This window comes from Mytilus edulis, chromosome 1 (assembly GCF_963676685.1).
Source record: "Mytilus edulis chromosome 1, xbMytEdul2.2, whole genome shotgun sequence".
Taxonomy (NCBI): Eukaryota; Metazoa; Mollusca; class Bivalvia; order Mytilida; family Mytilidae; genus Mytilus; species Mytilus edulis.
Window position 1 is genome coordinate 100,103,411 of NC_092344.1, and position 27,848 is coordinate 100,131,258.

Here is a 27,848-nt window from a genome sequence, read left to right on the forward strand (position 1 = left end):
AAACATTACAATTCTTTTTTCAAGCAGTTGCTGAATAATGAAAATGAGGTCATAGACATTGAACATATGAAAGACAGAAATTTCATAAAATAAGGCTTCAGCATACAAGGTATGAAGCATCTAGGTGTTCTAAGCTTCTGAAATATAAAGCCATAAATAGTTCTTGTCATCACAAGCGTTGGATTGTAATTCCTATTTCTCCCATATCGTGATGATTTTTGTGGCAATCAAGACAAAAACTACCATATGTTGACCACTAGATTTATCTAGCTTTTTATGCTGTTAGTTGCTGTCCCACAAAACTAGACTCCATACATATTATTGTTTATATGTATACCCCACAAACATTCTATAAAAAAAAAGTGACTGAGAAAATGACAAAAGCACTAAACCTTTACAATGATCATTTAGCCATGAAAATGACAGGTATGAACATATTTACCATGATATTACATACCAATAACAGTTGACATATTTCTTAGTAATAAAGTTCTTTTACTACTTTATTATGCAAACAGAGACATAACATCACAACTGTTGTTTAAAATAAGTAAGAAATCACTAACTAAATATGTTAATAACTTTATTTAGTACACAATACCATTAACAACAAGACATTCATAACATAAAGATAAAGCATGTATTTCTAAGCTGGTAATAGTACATTTCATTGTACTACCTATCAAATCCAAATATTGAAAAAAAATTGACAAATTGTCATGTATTGGTCAATAATATTACAAAAATTACTATGTACAGGTAATACATATCACTATTATCAGTTAATTATTATAAAGTTTGAAGAGAAAGAAGTATTTATCCCTTTATGTAGAAGTTTTCGATTAGTAATTTAAAACTCAAGAAATGTATTCATGGTTTCATTTCTTCCAACAAGTCTAGATTGATTGATAGATGCTTAACACCCAACAACAATTTTACAAACAAAATCAGTATGTTTTATGGATATACTCTGCATTTTACTAGAAAAAAGTAAGCAAGTCAAATATTTGCAAGAGCTAGTTCATGGGTAGAAATCTACAGTTGAGAATAAATCCACAACCTCCACCACATACGGAAAGACTTAAACCACAAATACCACCAATATAGTTCTTCAATTTTTAAGCCAGTTGTTAACACAATGAAAAGTATATCAGTAACTGCCAATAAAGGTTTGGGATATCGGGATCAATAAAAGACATTATGCATGAAATATTTATCCCTGTTAGGTATTAGTTAAATGTGTAAAAAATACCAGTAGGTGAAATCGTCGGTAAGAATGAAACAAAAAAATAACATAAACATATATGCTGATCACACCAATCGGTTGGAACAAAAAATAAAATATAATCTGTTACAAAAACCAAAGAAACAATAGCTGTTTTTTTCTGCCCCCCTCCCCCTTCAAAAAATAAATTAAAAAAACGTATTTCACATTTCAACTTGATTAGAAAGGAACTATTTTGGGCATCATTTCCTTTTCGTCCCTTAAATAATCTGCATATGAAAAATTGTGAGGCATGGACAAATGTGAATTAATAATGCTGGCAAGGAAATAATCTTGTATCAGTAAAATAGTTTCAAAGGGATTGATAATTAAAACAAGTGTTCAGAAACCAACCAATAACAGATACTACTCTACTGAGTCTCAAAATAATAACATATATAAATGTTGGACCTACTTTGAAAGAAAAAATTAAAATAATTAAAAACACATGTAACAGGATAAAAACATTGACCTTTCAGTAAATATAAGTCAGCCATTTTATAAACCCTTGATGGATTATTACTGGTACATAAAACTTATATTATCATTAAAATACATGCATGTTAGAACATTGGACAAAAAAATCCCTAACATTGAGAACAAAAGAAACAAATAAAATAATATTATGTCCGTTGCTGTAGAAGGTACTGGGTAAGCAGTGGTGATGGCGGTAAGAAATGCTGATGTTTGTTTTCTACCTGTGTTCGACGATTTCCATTATCATCATAACCTGGGGAAAATGAATAAAGTATACTAATTATCAATAAAATCTAGCATCAGATTAAATGTCCAAATTATCTGGTGAAAATAAAACAAAAGAAACTATCTGTTATTTCAGCAATAAATGGTCAACTGTGTTTTTTATTTTTTACCTACCGGTATTTATATGCTTAAAATTAAAACACATTTGATAAAAAAAAATATTTTTTTTATCATGGACTGTCTGTAAAGGTTTGATGTGAAAACGAAGTCTATCTATCAGTAAAATACTGTTCCATTCTTAAGGGCATACGATACAGTTACAGGGAAGGTAAGACGTTGCTAACGTAAAATGTTATTTTCGCGACGTCAAACTGTGACATATCGGGAAAAGATTCATTTTTCGACTGATTTTTATCATTCAAACTGATTTAATTTGAAAACGAGTGCATGGACCCCTATTTTTTAAAATAGAAATTTGTTTCATTTTGCAAGGAGATTATGTGACCCAAATTTTATAAAACTGTAAATAGCGCAATTTTTTTAATTTTAATAAACATGCAGCAAAAAATGATGTTTTTTCCTCTATTCATGAACATTTGATAAATATAGAGTTATTTCGGAATAAAAATTGCATAATTTTTAATGATACTTATAAAATACAGAAATTACCGATTATTTAACAAAACACAATTTGTGTTTATCTTTTAAAGCAAAAAAGTTACGTCGTTCTTTCGAAAAAGAAAATACGGACACAAATCTGAATTTTGAGCAAATATACAAAATTTCGACCTCATTTTACTCAAAAAGTAGCACATGAAGGTATATTTTTTATGACATATTTGATTTAATCAGGTAAAAAATAGCATATATGCAAATTTTCATCAACTTCTAAATACAGGTTCAAAACTGTATCGTATGCCCTTAAGTAAAATATATAAAATTTTGCACTAAAAAACCTGTCGCATATTCTAGTTGTACATGTAAGGAAGCTTACTGATTAGTATGAAACTAAGTTATATTGTACAAATTATATGTTTATATTCTAAAAAACAAACCAAGCAGTGAATAACATTTAACCGTTCTTGACTTTAGATTTGATTGTTTAACACTTACTAGATGAAATGAGATCCAGATACTGACATAATGCATGCAACATCATTCTCTCAAAACTGCTTTTATAGTCTGATAGATAGACCGATGAAGGCCACTCTGTGAAGAAGGATAACAGATCTCTTTCCAAGCTCTCTAATACTCCCTAAAAGAAAGGTCTTAAGGTGTTATTATGTTTAAGATACAATATCATTGATTCAATACAATAACTCTCAGGGGCGGATCCAGCCATTTTAAAAAGGGGGGGTTCAAAACCCAGGACAAAGGGGGGGTTCCAACTATATGTCCCCATTCAAATGCATTGATCAGGCCAAAAAAGGGGGGGGGGGTTCCAACCCCGGAACCCCCCTGGATCCGCCAATGACTCTGATGTAGCCTTGTCCAACTCCCTCAACTTTTCTATTATTGAATACTGTATGTTGACTTTCTTCATTTGATTCTGGTTTTTGTGTTACTGGGTGACTTGTCTCATTTTCTTCTACATCTTGTAAATATAAGATTCCTGTTTAAAAAGTCTTTGATGTTTGAACACAAAATGAAGAATCTCTCTAAATGTTTCCTTACCTTATAATGCCTATAATGTTTGAATAAACGTAGATATATAATTAAAGTGGAGAAGAACCCCCCCCCCCCCCCCCCCCCCCTGACAACCATGTTTTGATCAGATTAGAATAAGTAGAAGAGAATATCATAATAGCTTTTTATAAATTTTTTGTGTACTACTGTAGTTCACAATTCATATTGCCTTGGTGATTTCTTACAAGTTTTTCAAGATAGATGGCTAACAATGTATAGTCATGCCTTTAGTTTGTATGTTCCTTCAGCAAAAGAAGCTATAACGATACATTAGAAGATGTTAGACACAAAGGTTGAATAAATCAGTCTTTCCTTTAGTGGGAGTGAGCTGAAAATATACTAAAGATATACAAACCATTGGAACATGTCTTCTCTTCAAGAATGATTTGATATTCTTATCAATTTTCTGGAAGCATTCTTTGGCACTAAAGCTTGGATGAGCTACAAAGTAACAAAATAATATTGTATTGTAGATAATTATAGCAAACTTCAAGCAAACAAAACTTTGAATAATATTTACAACAAAATTCATTACAGATTAAGGATTACATATTGAAAGATAGGTGTCATCTTATTACAGTAAAATATACTTATTACTCAAGTTATTTCATTTGACTGGGCGGAGTCTAGCCGGTTCGCTCATAATAAACCAGTCCATCTTAACATAGGTGTTTTAGGATAAACTCATCAATAAAGTGTGTGCAATCATTGTTTTGTAAATTCATTTGATGACACTGCTAGGTGATCAGTAATAATTATAACGGCAATCATCCTTATCACACACATCTTTAAATAGACTGTTCTTATGCAAATTAAAAGGTAAACTCCGCCCGATCAGTTGAAATAACATTGGTAATAGTATATAATCAAGATTTTTAAATTGCCTGTGTTAAAACAAATGTAAATAATTTATCTCTATTTTCAACACTTGATTTTCTACAGTACTGAAAATAGAAAACTTTATAGACTTGCCAACTACAATTATCATATGTAAAATTAACAAGCATTCTGTGAGTGCTGCATGGCAATACATAGTCCACTAACGGTTAAAAATTTATTGTATGGAACAAAATTCTACCTTGATCTATAAATTTTCATAATGTCCGTTAACAATACAACAAATCAATATCTTCAAGCATGACAAAAAGAGTGTGGAAAACTGAATATTTTAGTGAAGTCAAAGGACCATAACTCTACAGAAAATCTACAATTTTATGGGACTGTATAGAACTAACACAAACAATGTGCAGTGCATGTGCATATCCTGAAAAAAAATCTACAATCATGACAAAAGTCAAAATAACATCAAAGCTGATTCTTACAATATCAAACTCAATTTACCTTAACCTAATTCAAAGTTTTCAGGACCTGTTATATAACTGTACAAAATTCAACAACATTTTGGAGCTTCTTTTATCTTTGTTTGAGATAACAAACCTTAACAATATATATAACTGGTGCAGGACTTATCATCTCAAAATTGTGCTTTATTTTAGTTAAAACATTCAAATACATATTAGAAATTACAACATGCTCTTTAAAGTTCAAAACATTTTACCTCAGTTTAAGAGACAAATGAAGAAGTTGTCTATATCTGGTAAGGACAAAATATGTTATACATGTAGAAGAGAACTACATACATAGACATTTTCATCATACATGTACAGGTAACCTGTATATTAATGTAGACAAACCCTACATTACAGGACAGAATAATTATAACCCGTACATGATCTCATGTCCACCTTTTCCCATGTTTCATCAAGATCACTGCTGTCAGTGTTGTTCCCTTCGTCATTTTTCTTCCTTGAATCTTTCATTTCTGCTCTTGTCAAAAACTGCTGTTGCTCATCTTCTGATGAGTTGATGAAATCATTCCAAATCTATATATAATGATAATAGAAACCATTTAGATGTATGTCTTATCATAAAAGATATGTGTTGCCTATCTAAGCTATTACCTGAATGAGACATTTAATGTCTACAAATGTTTGAACAATGACAAATACAATTCTATGCATAGTGCCAACTATTTGATTTTATTCCAGCCTAACTCTCAGAGTGTATAATTATAACATATAAGTTGTTTGCTTGTTTGTCTGGTAAATCAGGAATATTTCATTAGTTATTGTTTGTAATATTATAAAAAACTAGAGGCTCTAAAGAGCCTGTGTCGCTCACCTTGGTCTATGTGAATATTAAACAAAGGAAGAAGATGGATTCATGACAAAATTGTGTTTTGGTGATGATAATGTGTTTGTACATCTTACTTTACTGAACATTCTTGCTGCTTACAATTATCTCTATCTATAATGAACTTGGCCCAGTAGTTTCAGTAAAAAATGTTTGTAAAAATTTACAAATTTTATGAAAATTGTTAAAAATTGACTATAAAGGACAATAACTCCTTAGGGGGTCAATTGACCATTTCAGTCATGTTGACTTATTTGTAAATCTTACTTTGCTGTACATTATTGCTGTTTAAAGTTTATCTCTATCTATAATAATATTCAAGATAATAACCCAAAACAGTAAAATTTCCTTAAAATTACCAATTTAGGGGCAGCAACCCAACAACGGGTTGTCCGACTCATCCGAAATTTCAGGGCAGATAGATTTTGACCTGATAAACAATTCAACCCAATGTCAGATTTGCTCTAAATGCTTTGGTTTTTGAGTTATAAGCCAAAAACTGCGTTTTACCCCTATGTTTTATTTTTAGCTATGGCAGCCATCTTGGTTGGATGGCCAGGTCACTGGACACATTTTTTAAACTAGATACCCCAAAGATGATTGTGGCCAAGTTTGGATTAATTTGGCCCAGTAGTTTCAGAGGAGAAGATTTTTGTAAAAGATTACTAAGATTTACGAAAAATAGTTAAAAATTGACTATAAAGGGCAATAACTCCTAAAGGGGTCAACTGACCATTTCGGTCAAGTTGACTTATTTGTAAATCTTACTTTGCTGAACATTATTGCTGTTTACAGTTTATCTCTATCTATAATAATATTCAAGATAATAACCAAAAACAGTAAAATTTCCTTAAAATTACCAATTTAGGGGCAGCAACCCAACAACGGGTTGTCGGATTCATCTGAAAATTTGAGGGCAGATAGATCTTGACCTGATAAACAATTTTACCCACAGACAGATTTGCTCTAAATGCTTTGGTTTTTGAGTTATAAGCCAAAAACTGCATTTTACCCCTATGTTCTATTTTTAGCCATGGCGGACATCTTGGTTGGTTGGCCGGGTCACACCACACATTTTTTAAACAAGTTATCCCTATGATGATTGTGGCCACGTTTAGTTTAATTTGGCCCAGTAGTTTCAGAGAAGAAGATTTTTGTAAAAGATTACTAAGATTTACGAAAAAATGGTTAAAAATTGACTATAAAGGGCAATAACTCCTTCAGGGGTCAACTGACCATTTTGGTCATGCTGACTTATTTGTAAATCTTACTTTGCTGAACATTATTGCTGTTTACAGTTTATCTCTATCTATAATAATATTCAAGATAATAACCAAAAACAGCAAAATTTCCTTAAAATTACCAATTCAGGGGCAGCAACCCAACAAAAGGTTGTCCGATTCATCTGAAAATTTCAGGACAGATAGATGTTGACCTGATAAACACTTTTACTACATGTCAGATTTGCTCTAAATGCTTTGGTTTTTGAGTTATAAACCAAAAACTGCATTTTACCCCTATGTTCTATTTTTAGCCATGGCGGCCATCTTGGTTGATTTGCCGGGTCACGCCACACATTTTTTAAACTAGATATCCCAAAGATGATTGTGGCCAAGTTTGGATTAATTTGGCCCAGTAGTTTCAGAGGAGAAGATTTTTGTAAAAGATTACTAAGATTTACGAAAAATGGTTAAAAATTGACTATAAAGGGCAATAACTCCTAAAGGGGTCAACTGACCATTTTGGTCATGTTGACTTATTTGTAAATCTTATTTTGCTGAACATTATTGCTGTTTACAGTTTATCTCTATCTATAATAATATTCAAGATAATAGCCAAAAACAGCAAAAATTCCCAAAAATTACCAGTTCAGGGGCAGCAACCCAATATTGGGTTGTCGCATTCATTTGAAAATTTGAGGGCAGATAGATCTTGACCTGATAAACAATTTTACCCCATGTCAGATTTGCTCTAAATGCTTTGGTTTTTGAGTTATAAGCCAAAAACTGCATTTTACCCCTATGTTCTATTTTTAGCCATGGCGGCCATCTTGGTTGGTTGGCCGGGGCACGCCAAACATTTTTTAAACTAGATACCCTAATGATGATTGTAACCAAGTTTGGTTTAATTTGGCCCAGTAGTTTCAGAGGAGAAGATTTTTGTAAAAGTTAACGACGACGGACGACAGACGACGGACGACGACGACGCCGGACGCCAAGTGATGGGAAAAGCTCACTTGGCCCTTCGGGCCAGGTGAGCTAAAAATGGTCGAAGAGGTTTTTAAGTCAACATAAAGTCAACAATTAATTCAATGATTTAATTGGATACTGGATAGTAAGAAATATATTGATAACCTTTAACTAGATAATAAACTAAAGTTAAAGTTATTTTATAGTCCAATTAACAAACTTTACTAACTTCATTGGTTTTTTTTATACACACTCAAGTGTATTGATGCTGTACAATTTGATCTTCTCTTGTCTGAATACAGAACAAATGAGAACAAACCTGCATCTTCTCTTGTTCCATGAACAATTCTGCAAAGTGAGATACTGATGGTTCAAACAAATCAGTCTCAATATCAATTGAAGTGCCATCATCCTTTTCATTCAAATTAAGCAGGTACTTCACTGCAATATAAGTATACATGATTATTCTGAAGCTTGTGATTCTCTTGGCATGTAAATGTTATTGCATTAATTTATATACACCACATTAAATCCAAATCAGTATGACAAATAGCATAAAACCAGTTAAACCAGCTGCATTCTAATTAAACCAGCTAACCATGGATATTCTTTTGATAAATTTTGTTAAAACAGCATAGTACAAATAGTGCCTCACTTAATATAAGCTACCTGTCAATTAACAAGCATTCTGAGAGTATTGCATGGCAATACATAGTCCCCTACTGGCTAAAAATTCATTGTACTAGAAGAAAAATCTAGCTTTATCAGTAATTTGTAATATTTTCTATCCAAAACAATATCTCCTGATAAAATACAACCCAACAAAATTCTAACTTGATCTATAACTTGTCATGGTTAAACTTTATAACAAATATCAAAACAATTTCTTCATACAGCATGACAATAAAAGGGGGAAACTGATTTAATACTTGTGAGAATTTTCTAAAGCAAAATGACTACCAGCAAATTCAACAATTTTTCCATAATTTATAAAGGGACATAACTCTTGAAAGGTAAAAGTGACATCACCATAATTAGAACTTGATTGGTGGAATCAATCAATTTGTGTAAGTCTAATTCTATTTGTTTTAGATAAAACTAAAGTCAAGTTGTAGGTATTAAAAATATAACTTGAAGTTTTGAGTAGTTGCAAATTCAGAATTTCCCATGTGCATTTATAAATAATAATAATGATGACTATATTTTAAAGAGCTTTTGTCTGCAATGGAGACATAAAATGCTGCATGGCTTTCATTAATTAATCTTTTACTACAAGTGCAAATAATTACTGTTTTCAACTCTCCTAGCCTGCTTTGCTCCTGTCTTCTTCCTGCATACATAGTTGATGTTGTTATCATATGTATTTGCAAATATGCGGTTTCTATTCACACGTCTTTTCTTAGATTCTGATCTTACTTCCTCTTTTATATCATGCTGCAATTCCCTGAAACAAAAATAGCCTTATTATTAATAAAAAAATCAAATAAAAACAAGAGGCTGTCGTAGTCACAGCAAACCAGATTTTCCAGGAGAGGTCGAAACCTGAACAGTTGATCAAGTATGGACATATAACAGTTAAGCGTCAAAAACTCTGAATTTGGATTGTGATCGAATATTTGACACATCATAGGTTTGTGACAAAAAATGAATGTGGTCAAAGAACTGAAAAATTTGAAATAAGACATTTATATTATTACCTATTTAGGTCCAATATAAAAAATCTAAGTACATTGTAAGAATCAGCATATCAAAGAATCCCCAAAATTCATTTTTTTTAAAAAGACTCAGAAGAGAATTAGTTCAGCAGTGGCGGATCCGGAACTTTTCATAAAGGGGGGCCCACTGACTGACCTAAGAGGGGACAGCTGAGCTGTCATGCTTCATTGATTCCCTATATAATCAATCAAATTTCCCCACAAAAGGGATTTCAGTCAATATCTACTTGTATGACAAAAAAAGTGTTGAAAACTGATTATTTAAGGAGGCTCACGGGTATCATCTTCAATAGCCAAGGGTTACGATCCACTCCCGTTCTCTTCACCCTTGGCGGATTGAGATAAAATTTCAGAGACACAAGGTAAGGATTTTTATTGGTTGCAGTCGAAACTCACTGCATCCAATCAAAAAGCGCCTATAACCTGATCACGTGTAAATGTAGAAAGTGTTTGTAAACAATTGCCACATGTTTATTGTGCAACAAGTCTTTACATCCCTAAACATACGACTACATTTAGTGACAATTTGAATGTTTTTAATCAACTGAAGAAGTTCCTGTGTATGTTCCATGCACAAATGCATGAATATTGACGTATATTTTCATTTCAAGGGTGAAGAGAACGGGAGTGGATTGTAACCCTTGACTAGCGAAGATGGCAGGTACAAATGTACAAGATTTTCAGAAAAAATTAAACATTTATTTTTTATTACAAATTTTATTTATTACCTTTAGTAGTTGTTACTTTATCCATATGGTACAAAAATCATTCCAAAAAATCAATACTTGTTTGTCCCAGGTGACTTTTAAAATGTAGATATCATTGGAAAAGCTCCAAATTATCTCCCTTTGGTGCAAAAATGCCATTTTTTTGCATTAAAATGAAATATCTTTTTCAACTCATAGGTGACCTATATTTTTTATTGTTGTTTTCAAATAAGCTGTACATAAACTAAATAATTGTAAAATTTAAGTGATTTTTGTAATTTAGTTCTTTTTTTATTTCGATACTACCGCTATTTCTCCTATTAGTTCAACAAAAAAAAGGACTTTAACAAAAATGTATGCTTCTTTTGAAGGCAGATTGTGAGCGTAAATGAACGGTGACCCCATTTTTTTATTTCATTTTTCTATTAAGTATAAGATAAAGTTCATTTATAGAAAAATATAGAGAAATCCTATATTAAATAAAAAATTTGATTTAGACCCGCGAGCCCCCTTAAGTTAATTTTCTACGTCCAAGGACCATAACTCTGGACAAAATCATCAGACTGGAACAAAATTTGAACTTGATCTGTAACTTGTCATGATGCATTTATACACTTTACATTTCTATAATTGATTGTCTAATGATGGACTTTGCATGACCAAGATTTATGCAATATTGCATTGCATTTTAGCTGTATCAAAAAATTAGTGCCAAATACATTTGTACCTTTTGGACTCTCAAATGTTAATTACAACCAAAGATACCTTTGCTTATAATTGTACAAAATAACTAAAAGACTATATTCTTTACTATTAATTTTAACAGTTTGATAGCCATCGTAAATTCACATCCAATCTGACACCCCCACCAACTGTTTAAGGAATTTATAGAAAATATAAACAATAGCTAAATGATAAATGTAATCGATGGTACTGTTCATCCCATGCATTGTAAAATTATATTTATATCTCAAAAGATAGCCTGGGTCCTATTCAAATTGTCTACATTCTAAATATGTCAGGGTAATTGTTGTTGTCCCAATGAGATTCAACCATGAATTGTATTTGGAATCTGTTGCTTTAAAACTGTTTAAATACAATTTATGAAATTCAATTAATGCTGACTAATAAAATTTGGATGAGCTCCCAAATAAAAGACAGAAAAGGGCCATGGCGCCAATTTTGTTTCCCTAAATAGAGCAGGGCACTATACCATGCCAAAACCTCCTGCAGGAAAAACTATAATTGGGTACAATTGCAAATGTACCCTAATTATATTATAATAAATGATTAGTTTTTACCTAACATTATATATTGCTGGATATACATGTACATGAGGGTAGTAAGGCTCTTTACCGTCAGACATCAAACAGTTATTTTCGGCTAGCATTAGCATGAAATTAATTGAAATTTTACTGTGATTTGTCAAAATATCCTTATCATGATTCCTCCAAATATCCTTATCATGATTTGTCAGAGGTCTCAAATATTTATCAATAACGTCATTTAAAAATAAAAATTAACGTGACTCGTTAAAATCAGTCCATTTTTTTAGCATCTAAGAGAAAGTGTACATTTTATCGTCATGCACCAAAAAATACCGTTCACGTCATTTGGCAAGAATTTTTATCGTTATTCGTCATGAAGGTACCCCCATTTATAACTGAAAAATCTGAGTTTGGAATACTCTGTTATTGAAAAAATTAGACGTGATTTGTCAAAACTAATCATTTTTTTTTTTCGAAAAGAAATCAAAATTTTGTCGTCATGCATCTAAAATTACAGTTAACATCTTTTAGTTTTAGCAAGAATCTTTACCGTTGTTCTACATGATGTACCCCCATACACCTTATCGCTATTTGTCCGCCATTGCTGGATATCACACAGGTTCCCGTAAAATGTTGACGTCATAAAACAAAACATCTGACGCCACAATGGAAAAGTGATTGTTGTTGACGTCAAAAGTTCAAGCGGCCGGGTCAGCCGGGATTAGCGATAAGCTATATTAAGGTCAATTCGCCCTTTCAGAATCTAATGCATCCTGGGTAATATTTTCAAAAGCGTACACCAAAGCGTTTTGATTGGTTTAAAACGTTATAAACAATGGAAATTCAACCAATGACGTAACGTTATTTTCACTTTGGGGTACGAACAATGAAATTACCCATGATGCTTTAGATTCTGAAACGGCCAATTAAGGTCCCCATACATGTACATGTACACGACAACAATGCAAAACATCTGTAAGAGGAGGCAGATGGGGTAATTTATATGGGACATAATTTGATTAGTTGAACTTGACAGTTGTAAACTTTTCCAAGGCTACAGCCTACACTACAGAGCAATGTGAGACACAAACATATTTCGAAATAAACTTACTCTAGTTCATCTTCAATATATCCATAAAAGAATACATCTTTTCCATCTCTTGTAACTCCCATATTTACTAGTTTGTATGTTTACTTCTGACAATCACAAGTGAAGGATTTCCGTTGGTGATGAAACGTCAAATTTGACATTTAGGTAGGGGAAAGTCCAGAGACTGTCCGAATGTAAATTAAGGTTTCTTAGGGTTTTTTACGGACTTGTTAACCATTTAGCAGTGTAGAGGGATAACTCAAAATATAGAACCTTACATCAATTAATAATTGCTATTCATATTTTTGGTGATCATCTGTAGAAATCTGTTGAATATGTTATTCATGAACGATAATAATAATATTTTTGATATTAAATCCCCCAATGAAGCCTATTCAATGACTCACAATCAGTAAAATGTTTGAGTGTCCCTCCAAACACAGTGCAATAAAATGATTTTGAAATACATCGAACATAAAAAGGAGAAAAATATTCCTTTTGTTAGCCAGAAAAATAATCCAGCTGGAGTCGTTAGTAGAAAACAGCAGGTAATCATAACTGGATTATTTTGAAATATAATAAAAACAAAACATGTAATCCAAAGCATATAGTGAAAATGAAAAGGTAAAACACTTGCTGATTCACCACTTCATAACCTGTACAAGCACAACACAAGATAAATTTATCAGTATTTGAAAAATTAGTAGATGTTAAATGATTGCTTATGAAACAACTGTCTACCAAAACGACCAATTGATAAGAATGCTATCAACTACTGATTACCATACTGGATACATGTCAAGTCATACTTTTGGCAACTCGTACTCCACCAACTCGTACCCTATTTTTGGAAAATGACGCAGTCATTGTTCCATTACTGGCGACCTGAACTTCATTACATTTCTCTGCCTACCGCGCTTGGTCTCGTATTTACTATTTTCTATACAAACTGGAATTTGCTCGTGTTATCATTATGCATGAGAGGTCATTGTGTAGTAATCAGCCAGGAACCAGTTTACAAACTAACTGGTTTCTGCTTGTATTCCACTACACTCGAACAAAGTGTTGTAGTTTGTCGGGAACCAGTTTAGAATTTGTAAATTACAAAACGTAATCGGTTATTGTTCATTCCGTTTTGGTGTTTCATACCGACTTTTATGGTTTGAATAAGCTTAAGACCCTTCAAACATTAATGTGATAGGTATATTAAAGACTGTTTTACAAAAGGATGGAACTGTTTTGCTTTCAAAGTCGTACTATAGTGATATCTGTTATGTACGGATTTCCACTCTCACCGGTTAATTTCTTCTTTTACACGTGCTTTTGAAACTTCCTGTTTAAACATCGCAAGTTTTAAAATTGTTTTTTGAGTGAATTTAACTTATTTTAACAATCATGAAGCGTTCCAGAATCATTTTCAAGCAGTTTCTTCTTCTCTTTGATGATGGAAAATAGGTCTTTCTCAAGAAAATACCGCAAACGATCGCAGAGGAATTGAAACGTACAAGTCAAGTCGGCACCTGGTTAAATTGGCATCTAGTCAAATCAGCACCTATTTGACGTCAATTCGGCATCCAATAATATTTGTTATGATATTTTCTATTCAATTAATTAATAATTGTTACCAAGTACATAGTGAATATGTTGTTGTGTATTTAGGTAAACAACGAAACCAAAGTGAAATTATGTTGTTGTGTATAAAGGTAAACAACGAAGCCCTTACCCAAGCTGTTGTTTTAACAATTTGACAATTATTAAAATAAAATGGAAAACTATGAGTCCCTTTCAATAAATCAAACTTTCATGCCAAATAATAAGCAAATTTAAGGTGTTTTTTTTCAGTAAAATTTAAAAAGCATTAATCAAACAATCCTGTAAAATGCTCAACTGGTTTAAATAATGCATAAAAATATCCAATATCTCATGTATTAGTCCAAATAATTATGACGTCTGGCAAGACTTTTTTATTTTTTTTCTGTGATGTCTTCCTACGAAGTTCGTAGGAAGGCGTCCCAGAAAAAAATTAACATACATGTAGCCTTGCGGTCATAGAAAGGTGTCCCAGAATAAAATTTAAAAAGCCTTGCCAGACGTAATAATTATTTTGACTACTCATATCTATAACATTAAAAATACACCAAAAAAGTCATTAAGTTGAGAAAAATAAATATATACAAAATGTACATGAACACCCAAAAATGTGAAAGTTAGTATTTAACTCTTTTTGCTTAAATACTGAAAAAAATTCTGGCAACCCTTTACTTATTTTTACTCTTTTTGCTTAAAATACTGTTAAAATTTATATTTAACATGGGTGACGAATTGACTATATCAGGTGTCGATTTAACCAGGTGCTGATTTGTCCAGGTGCCAATTTAACCAGGTGCCGGTTTGACTAGAATTCTTTGACAAATGTTTGAAATTACTTGAGTTTCATTAGACCTTTGATAACAGTAACAAAAAGATTATTTACTTTATATTTTGTGGGAGAAGGGGGTTCAGACTATGTGGTATCAGGTCTGTTCGCGCCCAATACACTTTCGCACCCTACACGTTCGCACCTCGCACGTTCGCACCCAAGGTCCGTTTGCACTCTACTCATTCGCGCCCAATTTTAATTCAAATTCAAGTTGAATAATTGGAAAATCATGATTGTTGTTTTAAATTGCTTTGGTGTAAATACTGAATGTATTTATAGCTTGGTATGAGTAAAAAAACATTGAAGATTTTAAAGGAAAAACACAAAAGATAATTGTTTTTAACAGCTTGGTCCCTTTGATCTGAAACAACGAAACAATAAAATATAGGAACCAAAATATAGCAATCCACTATTATAACCAAAACATGATAAAATCTATTCAACACACAGAAAAAAACATAGTCAGAATCTCACTTCATTTTGAAAGAAGTCAATGAAACAAAGTTATAGCAATACACTAACAAAACATGATTAAGAGTTATTCAACACAAAATAAAACGTTGACAAAATACCACTTTATTTAGAAAGGATTATTATAATTTTTAACAATACACTATCTAAAACATGATTAAGATTTATTCAACACAAAAAAAAATGCTGTCTCACTTTATTTTGAGACAATGACAACAATTATACTTATAAGAAAACACTTGCTTACAGAGTTATTAAACACAAAACCAATTAAGATTGGGTGCGAACATGTAGGGTGTGAAAGTGAAAGGGGCGAACATGAGTGGGCGCGAATGGACCCGGATTCAGACTATGTACCAGTGAGAAATATACAAGCCTTTCTACGGTATTTATTTGTACAATTCAGGTAGTCTTGACCTATTCATTTGTCTTAAAAAACAGCCAGTTGTCACCCTCACTTCACACACACACACACATACGAATATCAATTATATGCTTACGAGACATGTTGCATTGTTAAACTAATACGGTATGTGAAAATCAAGACTTGCATAAAAACTATCCCAATATTAGAGACAGTGGCGTCATTTTTCTTCATAGCTTTCAGCTCTTTGATTACCAACTCTTACTTCTACCAACTAGTGCTTCTACTAAGTTGTACCCAATATTTTTTTAACATTATAATATAAGTTATCTTCGTTCATATCCGTATATCTATGTGTTGTCAAATCATACAGTTTTCCTAACCGGTTTCTCGGATAATCGTTCAACCGATTTACAGGAAATATTAAAAGTTTTTACTTTTTAACTTTTAAAGTAATTCTATATTATAGTTACAATACAGCAGTACTCGAGTTATTTGCGATGAAATAATAACTACTGTTTTACGTCTTATTTTATACTTCTTAAAAAGGGGGATGCTGATTGCGTAAGTTAAAATAAAATAAAATTGAGAATGGAAATGGGGAATGTGTCAAAGAGACAACAACCCGACCAAATAAAAAAAAAACAACAGCAGAGGGTCACCAACAGGTCTTCAATGTAGCGAGAAATTCACGCACCCGGAGGCGTCCTTCAGCTGGCCCCTAAACAAATATATACTAGTCCAGTGATAATGAACGCCATACTAATTTCCAAATTGTACACAAGAAACTAAAATTAAAATAATACAAGACTAACAAAGGCCAGAGGCTCCTGACTTGGGACAGGCGCAAAATGTGGCGGGGTTAAACATGTTTGTGAGATCTCAACCCTCCCCTATACCTCTAACCAATGTAGAAAAGTAAACGCATAACAATACGCACATTAAAATTCAGTTCAAGAGAAATCCGAGTCTGATGTCAGAAGATGTAACCAAAGAAAATAAACAAAATAACAATAATACATAAATAACAACAGACTACTAGCAGTTAACTGACATGCCAGCTCCAGACTTCAATTAAACTGACTGAAAGATTATGATTTCATCATATGAACATCAGGCACAATCCTTCCCATTAGGGGTTTAGTATCATACCATCATAACATATATGAGAAGAACATAACCCGTGTCATGCCAACAACTGTTTTTAGAATAAATGTGTTTAGTTCCGATGCAAAGACCTTATCAGTGACTCAATATTAACGCCAAAATATGCAATCTTTAATGACTTGACAACAGTATCGTAATTATATCCCTTCTTAATAAGTCTATTCAAAGGTTTTGTAAGTTTCTGAGGTGAATACTGACACCTTTGTGCTTTATAAAGAATATTTCCATAAAAAATTGGATGTGAAATACCTGAACGTATTAGAAGTCTGCATGTTGAGCTATATTTACGAATGGTAAGCACGTTTTCGACTTGTTAAACTTTATTTGATTATACTATATAAAAAGCCTGAGGGTTTTGCAATAACATGCATTTGATTATAATTGCTAAAAAATTGGCGTCAGGTTATAAAACCGATTACAGTTTTGAATGATGGCGGAAGACAATTGAACGATGGCACGGGTCATTTGACGATGGCGCAAGACATTTGAACGATGGCGGGGCGCCATCGCTAAACAGGCCATGGAGATCCCTGAGCGTTTAGATTCTACACACTTGGTAAAGCAGTAAACGAAAATATACATTGACATTCATGCATTTGTGCAAGAAACATTCACAGGAACTTTTATTAATTGATTAAAAACATTCAAATTGTCACTAGATATAGTCGTATGTTTAGGGATGTAAAGACTTATTGAATGTTGCGCAATAAGCAGGTGGCAATTGTGTACATACACTTTCTACATTTACACGTGATCATGTTTATAGGCGCTTTTTGATTGGATGCAGTGCGTTTCGACTGCAACAAATAAAAATCATTACCTTGTGTCTATGAAATTCTATCTCAGTCCGCCAAGGCTGGAGAGGAGGGATTGTAACCCTTGGCTAGCGAAGATGATCAAACAATCATGACAATATTTATTAAAATGAAATTGTAAATGTGCTCCTTCCTATATTTTACTCGACTGATATATACATGTATATTACTCAAAGTCTCATGTCAAACAAGACTGGAAGAAAAAAAGATGTTTCTGGTCAAATAAGGGAAATCAAAAGGTAAGAAAATAAATAAGTTCATAAGTACATGTAGTAAAATGGGTTTTTTTTTTTATTAATTTTTCTACTTTAATTGGGGACTTCGTCCCCATATTAATTGAAGAAACTTTTCCCAAAGAAGTATAAATCTACATTTTACATGTTATAATATATGGTCAAAACATGTCCAAGAATTTTTGTAATATTCCTGGACTTATATCTTCTTTATTATAATAAGTAATTGGACCCCTCTTTTAGAAAAATTGTTCCAGATATAATGAATCATGGATGTTCACACTTTTGAGTTAAAAAATCTAAATTTTTTATTTAACTTTTCTACAACAGTAAAATGACAGTCCCTCATTTAAAGAATACCGTTCATTTGGGGGGATGTTCCCAACCTGTTCTAGTAGACATGTCATTCTCCTGTATCACTATCACTATACCTTATCAAATAAAAATAGACCCCATCATGGTTAGTTTGGCCATATTGAATAGGCAGATTTGCATAATAAGGTAAAAATGGTCTGAAAAATACGGGAAAACATCATTAACACAGAGCAGTTTCTTGGAAATAATGCATTAGATTTTTGTCGAGCGTTCGACTTAAGTCGCAGAAAGCTGGACATAGGGATCTGGCAGCGTTAGCTAACTTTTCAAAAGCTTTATATTTAAGAACCGGAAGACCTGGATGCTTCATACTTTGTATATAGACATGTAGATGCCACATGTTACGAAGTTTTCGTCTGTCACATGTCCAATGTCCTTGACCTCATTTTCATGGTTCAGTGACTACTTGAAAAAACAGATAATGTTTTTTGTAATGTTAATTTCTCTCTTACTATGTGTAATAGGATAACCATATTTGGTATGTGAATACCTTGCAGGGTCCTCATGTCTGTCAGCCAGTTTTCACTTGACCTCAACATCATGGATGATCAGTGAACAAGGTTAAGTTTTGGTGATCAAGTCCATATCTCAGATACTGTTAGCAATAGGTCTAGTATATTGGGTCTATGATAGTACTGTAAGGTGTACATGTCCAACTGGCAGGTGTCATCTGACCTTGACCTCATTTTCAAGGTTCAGTGGTCAAAGTTAAGTTTTTGTTTTTTGGTCTGTTTCTCTTATACATTGTAATGTATGTAATAGTTCTACTATACATTGTGTGTGGTGTATAGAATGATTGTAAGGTGTACATGTTTAGCTGACAGGAGTCATCTGACCTTGACCTCATTTTCACGGTTCAGTGGTCAAAGTTAAGTTTTTGAGTTTTGGTCTTATTTTCTAATACTATATGCAATAGGTCAACTATATTTGGTGTATGGAAATATTTTATGATGTACATGTCACTGTCAGTCCCATAGGATTTATTTGACCTTGACCCCATTTTAACGGTTCATAGCTCAATGTTAAGTGTTTGTGTTTTGGTCTGTTTTTCTTAAACTATAAGAAATAGGTCAACTATATTTGTTGTATGGAAGAATTGTAGTCTGCATGTCTGCCTGGCATGGTTCATCTGACAGTGACCTTGCTCTAATTTTCATGGTTCATAGGTCAATGTTTAGTTTTCTTGGTTAAGCTGTTTCTTAGAAACTATAAGCAAATGGTCAACTATATTTAGTGTATTGAATGATTGTAAGATGTACATGTATTTCTTGTTTGGTTTATATGACCTTGACCTCTATTCCTGGATCATGATAAGTTTATGTGATATTTGTAGTAAAGCTTTTTATTTAGGACTATCAACATATTAAAACTATCAATGATTAGTAAAGAAGGCAAGAAATTTCAGCGTGTGCACTTTTGTTTCATTTAATCATACTATTTCCACCTCTTTTTACCCCCTATTTGATATTGCTGAACTAACCTGATGTGGCTTATTACGATCAATTATAAAATCCACACTGTAATGTAAGCATATTTGAGGAAGATTTTACTTTTATATATTTTTATTTTTTTGGGGGAGAGGGGTCTGTTTAATTTTTCCTCTCCAATGGCCTTCAAACCTTGTATACAGATACCTTATGCTTGCTTTGCCTGTCATATGTCTATTGTCCTCAACCTCATTTTCATGTTTCATCCTTTGTTTAAAAAACTGCATAGTTTGATGTTTTGTCAGGTGTATTTCTCACTTATTAGTAATCGGATAACTCCATTTGGTATATTATATAGGATCCTTGCAAAATTCACATGTTGGTCAATCATGGACTCATGGTTTATCTGACCTTAACGCCAGATTTAAGAAAAAAGGGGGAGGAGGGCAAAAAATTAAATTGCCATGTCCCCAATAAATTATGGCTCACAGTGATTTAGCACTACAAAAATCCTGCTCAGTATGTTGGTCTAGCTGTTTATTTGCAGATAGATTTTTTTCAGTTTTTTTTTAACACTATATATTCAGGGATAATGTATAAAATAAATGTGGACTATTTTTTTTCAAGATTGTATAATGGTATGATGTCATCGTCTGCATCATCGTCTGCATTGTCCGAAGACACATTTTGTTTCCGGATAATAACTTGAATTAAGTGAATGCATCTCTATGAAATTTGTTAAGAAGGTTCAATACCACAAAAGGAAGGTTGGTATTGATTTTGGGGATGATGGTCCTAACCGTTTAGGAATTAGGGGTCCAAAAGGGGCTCAAAACAAGCATTTTTCTAGTTTTAGGATAATAACTTGACATTGTGTATAAGTATTTTGATTGCTCTGAAATCATACCACAATGTTTAATACCAAAGGTACATATAGAAGGTTTTGAATCAGTTTAGGAAGTTAGGGCCAAAAAGGGGCCAAAAACAAGCATTTCTGTAGTTTCTGGACAATTACTTGTGTGTGAGTGTATGAATCTCTCTGCCATTGTACTACATTGTTCCATATAACAAAGGGAAGTCTGGGATTGAATTTTGGGGTAATTGCCCCAAACATGCAGGAATAGGGGCCAAAAAGTGCCACAAACAAGCAGTTTTCTAGTTTCAAGACAATAAATTGTGTTTAACAGAATAGTTCTCTTTAAAATTGTACTACAAGGCTCCATACTACAAAGGCTTGAATTGTGATTGAGGGTAATTGCCCCAAGGAGGGATTCAAAAAGTTTGGGGGGTTCCAATTTTTTAAGGGGTTCATATTTTCAAATTTTTGAAAAGTTTCAAGAAGAAAGAAGAAACCTTCAATTGCACAGTATTGCACAATTGATTTGTAAGATCTTTGACCACATTTGTTTTGTACAACTCAACATCAGAAACCTATATTATGTTAGAAATTTGATCACAGTCCAAATTCAGACAGTACCAAGCTTGAATATTGAGTCCAAATTTACTGTTTAGGGTTCAACCTCTGCTGTCATGTCAGGCTGTGCTCAGCAAAGCAATGTATTATTTCTATAATGGTTAGTGGTTATCCAGTTCAAGTCTTTTCTGGAGAGAATACTGATACCAGAGACGTATAAAAAACATAATTGTATTAAATGGTGATATCAAGGGAAACAATTGGTCACATTTTCAGTTAGAGCTATCAAGCAATATGATTACATTTTTAATGACAGTACAACAAATCTTGTAATAGATGTACATTTGTGGAAATACCCTACATCATCAGTTTAGGGAGCTACCATTTGATTTTTATGGGGGGGCTAGGATGAAAAATTTTGTCCTGCCTTTTTTTTTAGTTCTAATCTCTGTCCTGCCTTTTTATTTTTCACTCTATTCGGTCCTGGTTTTTTTTTTTTTAGTTTATCCTGACTATTTTTACATAAATTGTCATCCTGACTTTTTTTTTTTGCAAGTGTCTCATCCTGCCTTTTTTTTTACTCAAAACTCCTGTCCTGCCTATTTTTTTCAAATTTCATCCTAGCCCCCCCATAAAAATCAAATGGTAGCTCCCTTACCAAAAAAATACTGCATCTAGTTTTAAAAGATGTAACTAACACTGATGACTCCACTCAGGCAATCTAATTAAATTTGAAATCATGAGAAGAAATACATTTGTACTATTTTTTCAACCAAGAGTTGATGTTATCAGTGTTTAAGTTAAAATGATCTTTTTGGAAGCTTTACAGAAGCCATTTTTAATGTGTCAACAATTATATATGAGATATCAGCATCACATATGACCACGGATATGTACTAATTTGTAGTAATCACAGTCCTGCCCTGTTTCCTCTTTTGTGACATCATTTTATGAAGCTTATCAGAGGATTTGTACTTGCATTTTTCCTTTTTGTCTCAACTTGCATTGAAAGTCGCAGTAATGGTCTGTCTGTCAGAAATGGTTCATCTGACCATGACTTTATTCTCATTGAACAATAATAATGTAACGTTTATGTGATAGTTGTACATGTTGTAGTAAAACCTTCATATGACAAGCTTTCAACATGAATTCAATGATAAGTTAAGTAAACTAAAACAGTGTCTCTTTTGCATCCACAGTGGCAGATTCAGAACTTTCATAAGGGGGGCCCACTGACTGACCTAAAAAAAAGGGGGGGGGTGTGCTCTTGTACTGCTTCTTCAGTGATTCATTCTATAAATAACCAGATTTTGCCCACCAAAAGGGGGGCCTGGGCCTTCTGTATCCGCCTATGATACTTTCCTCCGTCTGTCTAAAGTTTTTTGTCATGGTAGTTTTTGCTGAAGTTGAAATCCTATCAACTTGAAACTTAGTACACATGTTCCCTATGATATGATCTTTCTAATTTGAATGCCAAAGATAATTTAACAGTTCAATGAACATAAAAAAATGATAGAGCGAGTCGGGTATCCATGTACTATGGGCACATATTTGTTTCTTAATATTTGTCATAAATCATATGGTAAAATTCTAATTTGTCCACCCAGAATGCTTTAAATACCAAAGATTTTTATGCCCCCGCCAGAGTTTTAACCAAACGTTATTAAACTTATACACAATACTTGTTACTACAAAATACAGATCAATTTTGTATTTTGGTGGTGTCACTTCAACCGTTCTAGATTTATGCTCCTTCATAAATGGGAAAAAAGGGAATCAAATTTCTTCTAAAAATGTCAATGGTATAATTGTTAAAATTGATTTAAAAAATTGGAGTTATCTTCCTTTTTCCACAATTGTAGAAATTTCAACTACACTTATTGACACAATTATGTATGTCGGATAAAAGCTCTACAGAGCTTACATGTTGTATGTTGTATTGTTATATGTATAACCGACTTTAAATAAATCTTTTATGCTTTATGCTTTTTATGCAACTACAATTATGGACAAAGGAAGATAAAAGGGATTTTAATAATTACATCAACTATAACCCATGCTCATACAATGCAATGTTCACTGAAAAAAATAAAACAATCTTTACCCATTGGGCTTACAAGCACTTTGATTACTGTTCTTTAGTTTTGTCCCTTTATAATCTTTTCAGAAGCATTACTTTTAAAGTCCCTTTATTCTGTTATATGCTAGCAGGGGTATCATATGTGTCCCTATGGACACATTCCAGATTTATTTATTTTTATCAAAGGGATTATCCAGGTACTTTGTATTTTTGGAAAACATATCCTGAGAGGTTTGGGAATTATATAATCAAATTTTCCATAATTTGATACAAAGTGAATGTTACTGCAGACCTTATTTAATTTGATAAAATTGTTCATTCCACAAATAGAATGGTGTCAATCAACTAGTTCTGTTCCTATCTATTAACTTGAGTAGTGATTCTTAATTCTTGTCGAGCCTGCAACTTTTGTCGCAAAAAGCTCTACATAGGGATAGTGATCTGGCGGCGTCACGTTATTAGCTAACTTCATAAAAGCTTTATGTTTTAGAAGGTGGAAGACATGGATGCTTCATACTTTGTATATGGATGTCCCATGTTACAAATTTTCTGTCTGTCACATGTCCAATGTCCTTGACCTCATTTTCATGGTTCAGTAACTACTTGAAAAAATATTTAAGATTTTGTAATGTTAAATTCTCTCTTAATATAAGTGATAGGATAACTATATTTGGTATGTGCATACCTTGCAAGATCCTCATGCCCCTTTAGACAGTTTTCACTTGACCTTGACCTCATTTCATGGATCAGTGAACAAGGTTAAGTTTTGGTGGTAAACTCCATATCTCATATACTATAAGAAATAGGTCTAGTATATTTGCTGTATGGAAGGACTGTAAGGTGTACATGTCCAACTGGCAGGTGTCATCTGACCTTGACCTGATTTTCATGGTTCAGTGGTTATAGTTAAGTTTTTGTGTTTTGGTCTGTTTTTCTTATACTGTATGCAATAGGTCTACTATATTTGTTGTATGGAATGATTGTAAGGTGTACATGTCAAGCTGGCAGATGTCATCTGACCTTGACCTCATTTTTATGGTTCAGTGGTCAAAGATAAGTTTTTGAGTTTTGGTCTTTTTTTCTAATACTTATTGTAATAGGTCTTGAAACTGTATTTGGTGTAAGAAAATATTTTATAAGCTATATGTCAGTCTTGCAGATTTTATTTGACCTTGACCTCATTTCATGGTTCATTGCTCTGTGTTAAGTTTTTGTATTTTTGTCTGTTTTTCTGAAACTATAAGCAATAGGTCAACAATATTTGTTGTATGGAAGAACTGTAAACTGTCCATGCCCGCCTGGCATGGTTCATCTGACCTTGACCTCATTTTCATGGTTCATTGGTCAATGTTTAGTTTTCTTGGTAAAGTTTATGTGACAGTTGTAATAAAGCTTTATATTACGGACTATCAATATAATATTATTAATTAATAAAGAAGCAAGACATTTCAGCGTGTGCACTCTTGTCTTGTATGAAAGCACAATGCTGAAAAAACATATGTACTACGTTCTATAGTATACTTTCCTTCTTCCATAAATGTAAAGTAAATGTACAACTAAACTGATTCATTATATACTGCTGCCTTGCATCTTGAATGCCGTGTGGAAATTACTTATCAATCAAGGAAGTTTATTCCCAAATAAATCTATGCCAATTTTCTGTCTCATGTAGGTAACACATGTCAAGGATGGAAATAATTTATTTTTTTAATTTTCTCAACTTTAAACATGTTAAAATAGAGATAAGGACATTCAAACTCATAAGTTAGAAATAAATTGTCATGACAACAATGACTAAAAGACAACAGTATATAAAATAAACATAGCAAACTAAATTTTGGTCAGAGGCTGCCAGGTTAATAAAATAAAAATATAAAAAAAACAAATATTGTTCTTTAGGCAGCAACCATTTGATTTTCTGGGGGGGGGGGGGGGGGGCTATGGTTTTTTTTGGAAAAAAAAGTTTGTTTCGAGTTTTTGGAGAAAAAATAATTTGTTTTTGATTCTGAGAAAAAAAAATTGTTTGTTTCACCCTCAGCTGCCACTATATGTAATGCTAAAATTGAAAGAAAAATATTGTTTTCGACTTGTCTCGAAAAAAATAGATTGTTTTTGCCGCAGGCGAAAAAAAAAATTTGTCCAGAAAAAAAAACCATAGCCCCCCCCCCAGAAAATCAAATGGTTGCTGCCTTATATATACACACGTTTTTATTTAGGGGCCAGCTAAGGCCCACCTCCGGGTGCTGGATTTTCTAGATGCATTGAAGGCCTTGAGGGGGGGGGGGGGTCTCTTTGACATATTCCTCATATCTATTCTGAATTTAATTATCTTTATAAAACGGAAAAATATTTATCATTTTTGTTAGTTGATAAAGTTACAATCATGACTATTCTAGGAACTTTTGGTCTTTGTTCTTTTTTTATATAAGTATCAGTAAAACAAATTTATTGTTCATATTATATTTGATTATATTTGAAATATAATAGTTAAAAAATTAACAACAGTTACATTAAGTAAAAATAAAATGCTTTTTTATTTCCTTCTCATAGTTAAAAAATTATGCCATGTACATTGTTCTGTAACTGTTTTACTGGGAACTTTTGTAAGTTAAAGAGAAAAAGATTAAATTTGATCTAGTTTAAGGAAGAAATATGAATCATTTGTTGACAAGAAATGTTCTTGATATTGACAACATTGTTTTATTTCCTGTCTGGTTCAATGATGACTTCCCTTTCACTCTCGAAATAAACAAGATAAATTTAATCTCTGTAATCTTATACATGTACTTGTATTGTGTCACAAGACGATATCTGGAGATGAAGAAGGCATTTGTTGTGGTTTGTAAATGTTTTACTATTTTATTTTCAATATTTTGAACACACAAAAACGATTTAGAAGCAGAAACATACATATAACATGTGTATAAGTGTATTTTGATATGCCGGCACTCCATACATGTTAATTTGCTTTGTAAAGAAGCTGCATCATGTACATTTACATTTGAAGTCTCACAATGTTTATTATTTATGTACATGTATGTCTATTGGTTATTTGTGTCTGTGATTGGGCTGCTGTCTCATTGATTTGTACTTACATCTCCTTTTATTCAAGACTGCCTTTATATTTGAGCTTTTTGTATATTCTTATTATTTCATTAATATTTTGAAGTTTCATTTTGATTTCTTTACTTAATTATTTATGTGTAACAAAATGTCTCATTTGAGTACTACTACAACGTAGAGAGAAGAGGGCATTGTTCCTTTACTTTTCTAATGAAACAATTTAAAAACCAAAAACCCATTGATTGAGTAATTTTCATTTCCCATTTAAAAATGTATACCACTTCATTGTTACTGGGAAGTGTAAGGTATAAAGCTTTGTGCCAGTGGATTATGTCCTGAATATATGTGGCTATTGTACAAGTTATATATTTTATGCCTCTGTTAAATCCTAAAAAATAAATAAAAAAGGGAGACATTAGAATGACTATTCCTTTTGCTAGTCTTTAGGGGTATAATGTATCATATGTATTATCTTGGAAACACCTGAAACACCATAAGTACATCTGCAATACTCCAGTCCAAGAATCCTTTTTATGGTCTGCTTTTGATAGTAAAGGGGGTGTTTTGTTTTCTGTCTGTAAATCCATCTGATAGTCCATTTGTTCGTCTGTTTTGTATCAGGTTTATGTTTTGGTTTGAGGTATTAATTCACCTAGAAGTTGTAGTGGCATCAATTTGAATCTTACTAGAGACATGTTCATTATCATGTTATCTTTAATTAGTATAGTCCAAAGTAGAGTTTTGACCCACACACCCCTAAATCATAGTCCAGGGCCTTTGAATATGAACAATTTTTAAAGTTGTCTGCTTACGGATGTTCTTAGGTGAGGTTTTGGAATTTGTGTCAAATGTTCTGACTCCTTGGTGTTTTTCCATACAATACAATGTAAAATATTTTGCCCCATAACACCCATTTATTTTTTCATAGAAAACTTAAAGTCATATGAAACGAGTGAGTGGTGAAAAATAATGTGTTTCCAATTCTTGAACCAATGCATGTATATATCACAAACTAAGTCCTCTGTGCACGATTTCATCATTATTTACGCAAATATATCGTATAATCGTCAATTGTTAATCTCTCTGTCTGTTATGATTTAACAAATATGGCTGCTCATTAAATGCCGTGTTTTGAAGCCGAAGTTTACCGATTGTCACCTTATAGTAAATAAATAACAAAAAGCATGGGTATTGAGCACGTGCTTA

The 27,848-nt window shown here is 32.6% G+C and overlaps 2 protein-coding genes across 7 annotated transcripts in view; one reads left to right on the forward strand and one right to left on the reverse strand.

The window, feature by feature from the left end:
* Window positions 1–566: 566 nt before the first annotated feature.
* On the reverse strand, window positions 567–12,999 carry LOC139497777 (R3H domain-containing protein 4-like). Its single transcript, XM_071286015.1, has 7 exons — window positions 12,836–12,999; window positions 9,324–9,478; window positions 8,354–8,475; window positions 5,382–5,535; window positions 4,008–4,093; window positions 3,080–3,221; window positions 567–1,994 (listed from the first exon to the last, which is right to left on the reverse strand). The coding sequence occupies exons 1-7, from the start codon at window positions 12,895–12,897 to the stop codon at window positions 1,888–1,890; spliced, it is 828 nt and encodes a 275-aa protein (XP_071142116.1). The 5' UTR covers window positions 12,898–12,999; the 3' UTR covers window positions 567–1,887.
* Window positions 13,000–13,211: 212 nt separating this feature from the next.
* The window catches only part of LOC139497786 (CAP-Gly domain-containing linker protein 3-like), a 37,664-nt gene continuing 23,027 nt past the window's right edge, over window positions 13,212–27,848 (forward strand). For 2 of the 6 annotated variants that reach the window (XM_071286036.1, XM_071286062.1), the window contains exon 1: window positions 13,212–13,362. The gene's annotated coding sequence lies outside the window, so the exon portion shown is untranslated. Of the gene's footprint in view, window positions 13,363–26,242; window positions 26,422–27,848 lie in introns of those variants that run through there. The other 4 variants (XM_071286056.1, XM_071286040.1, XM_071286066.1 and 1 more) reach the window with 4 other exon arrangements.

Excerpts from the sequence above, each read along its gene's own strand:
- LOC139497777 (XM_071286015.1), bottom strand. The coding sequence starts at position 12,897 with ATGGGAGTTACAAGAGATGGAAAAGATGTATTCTTTTATGGATATATT. Across the intron at positions 9,479-12,835 it reads TATATTGAAGATGAACTAGA|GGAATTGCAGCATGATATAA; the intron begins GTAAGTTTATTT and ends TTTTTGTTTCAG. Across the intron at positions 4,094-5,381 it reads AAAGGTGGACATGAGATCAT|CTCATCCAAGCTTTAGTGCC; the intron begins GTACGGGTTATA and ends GTTACTTTGTAG.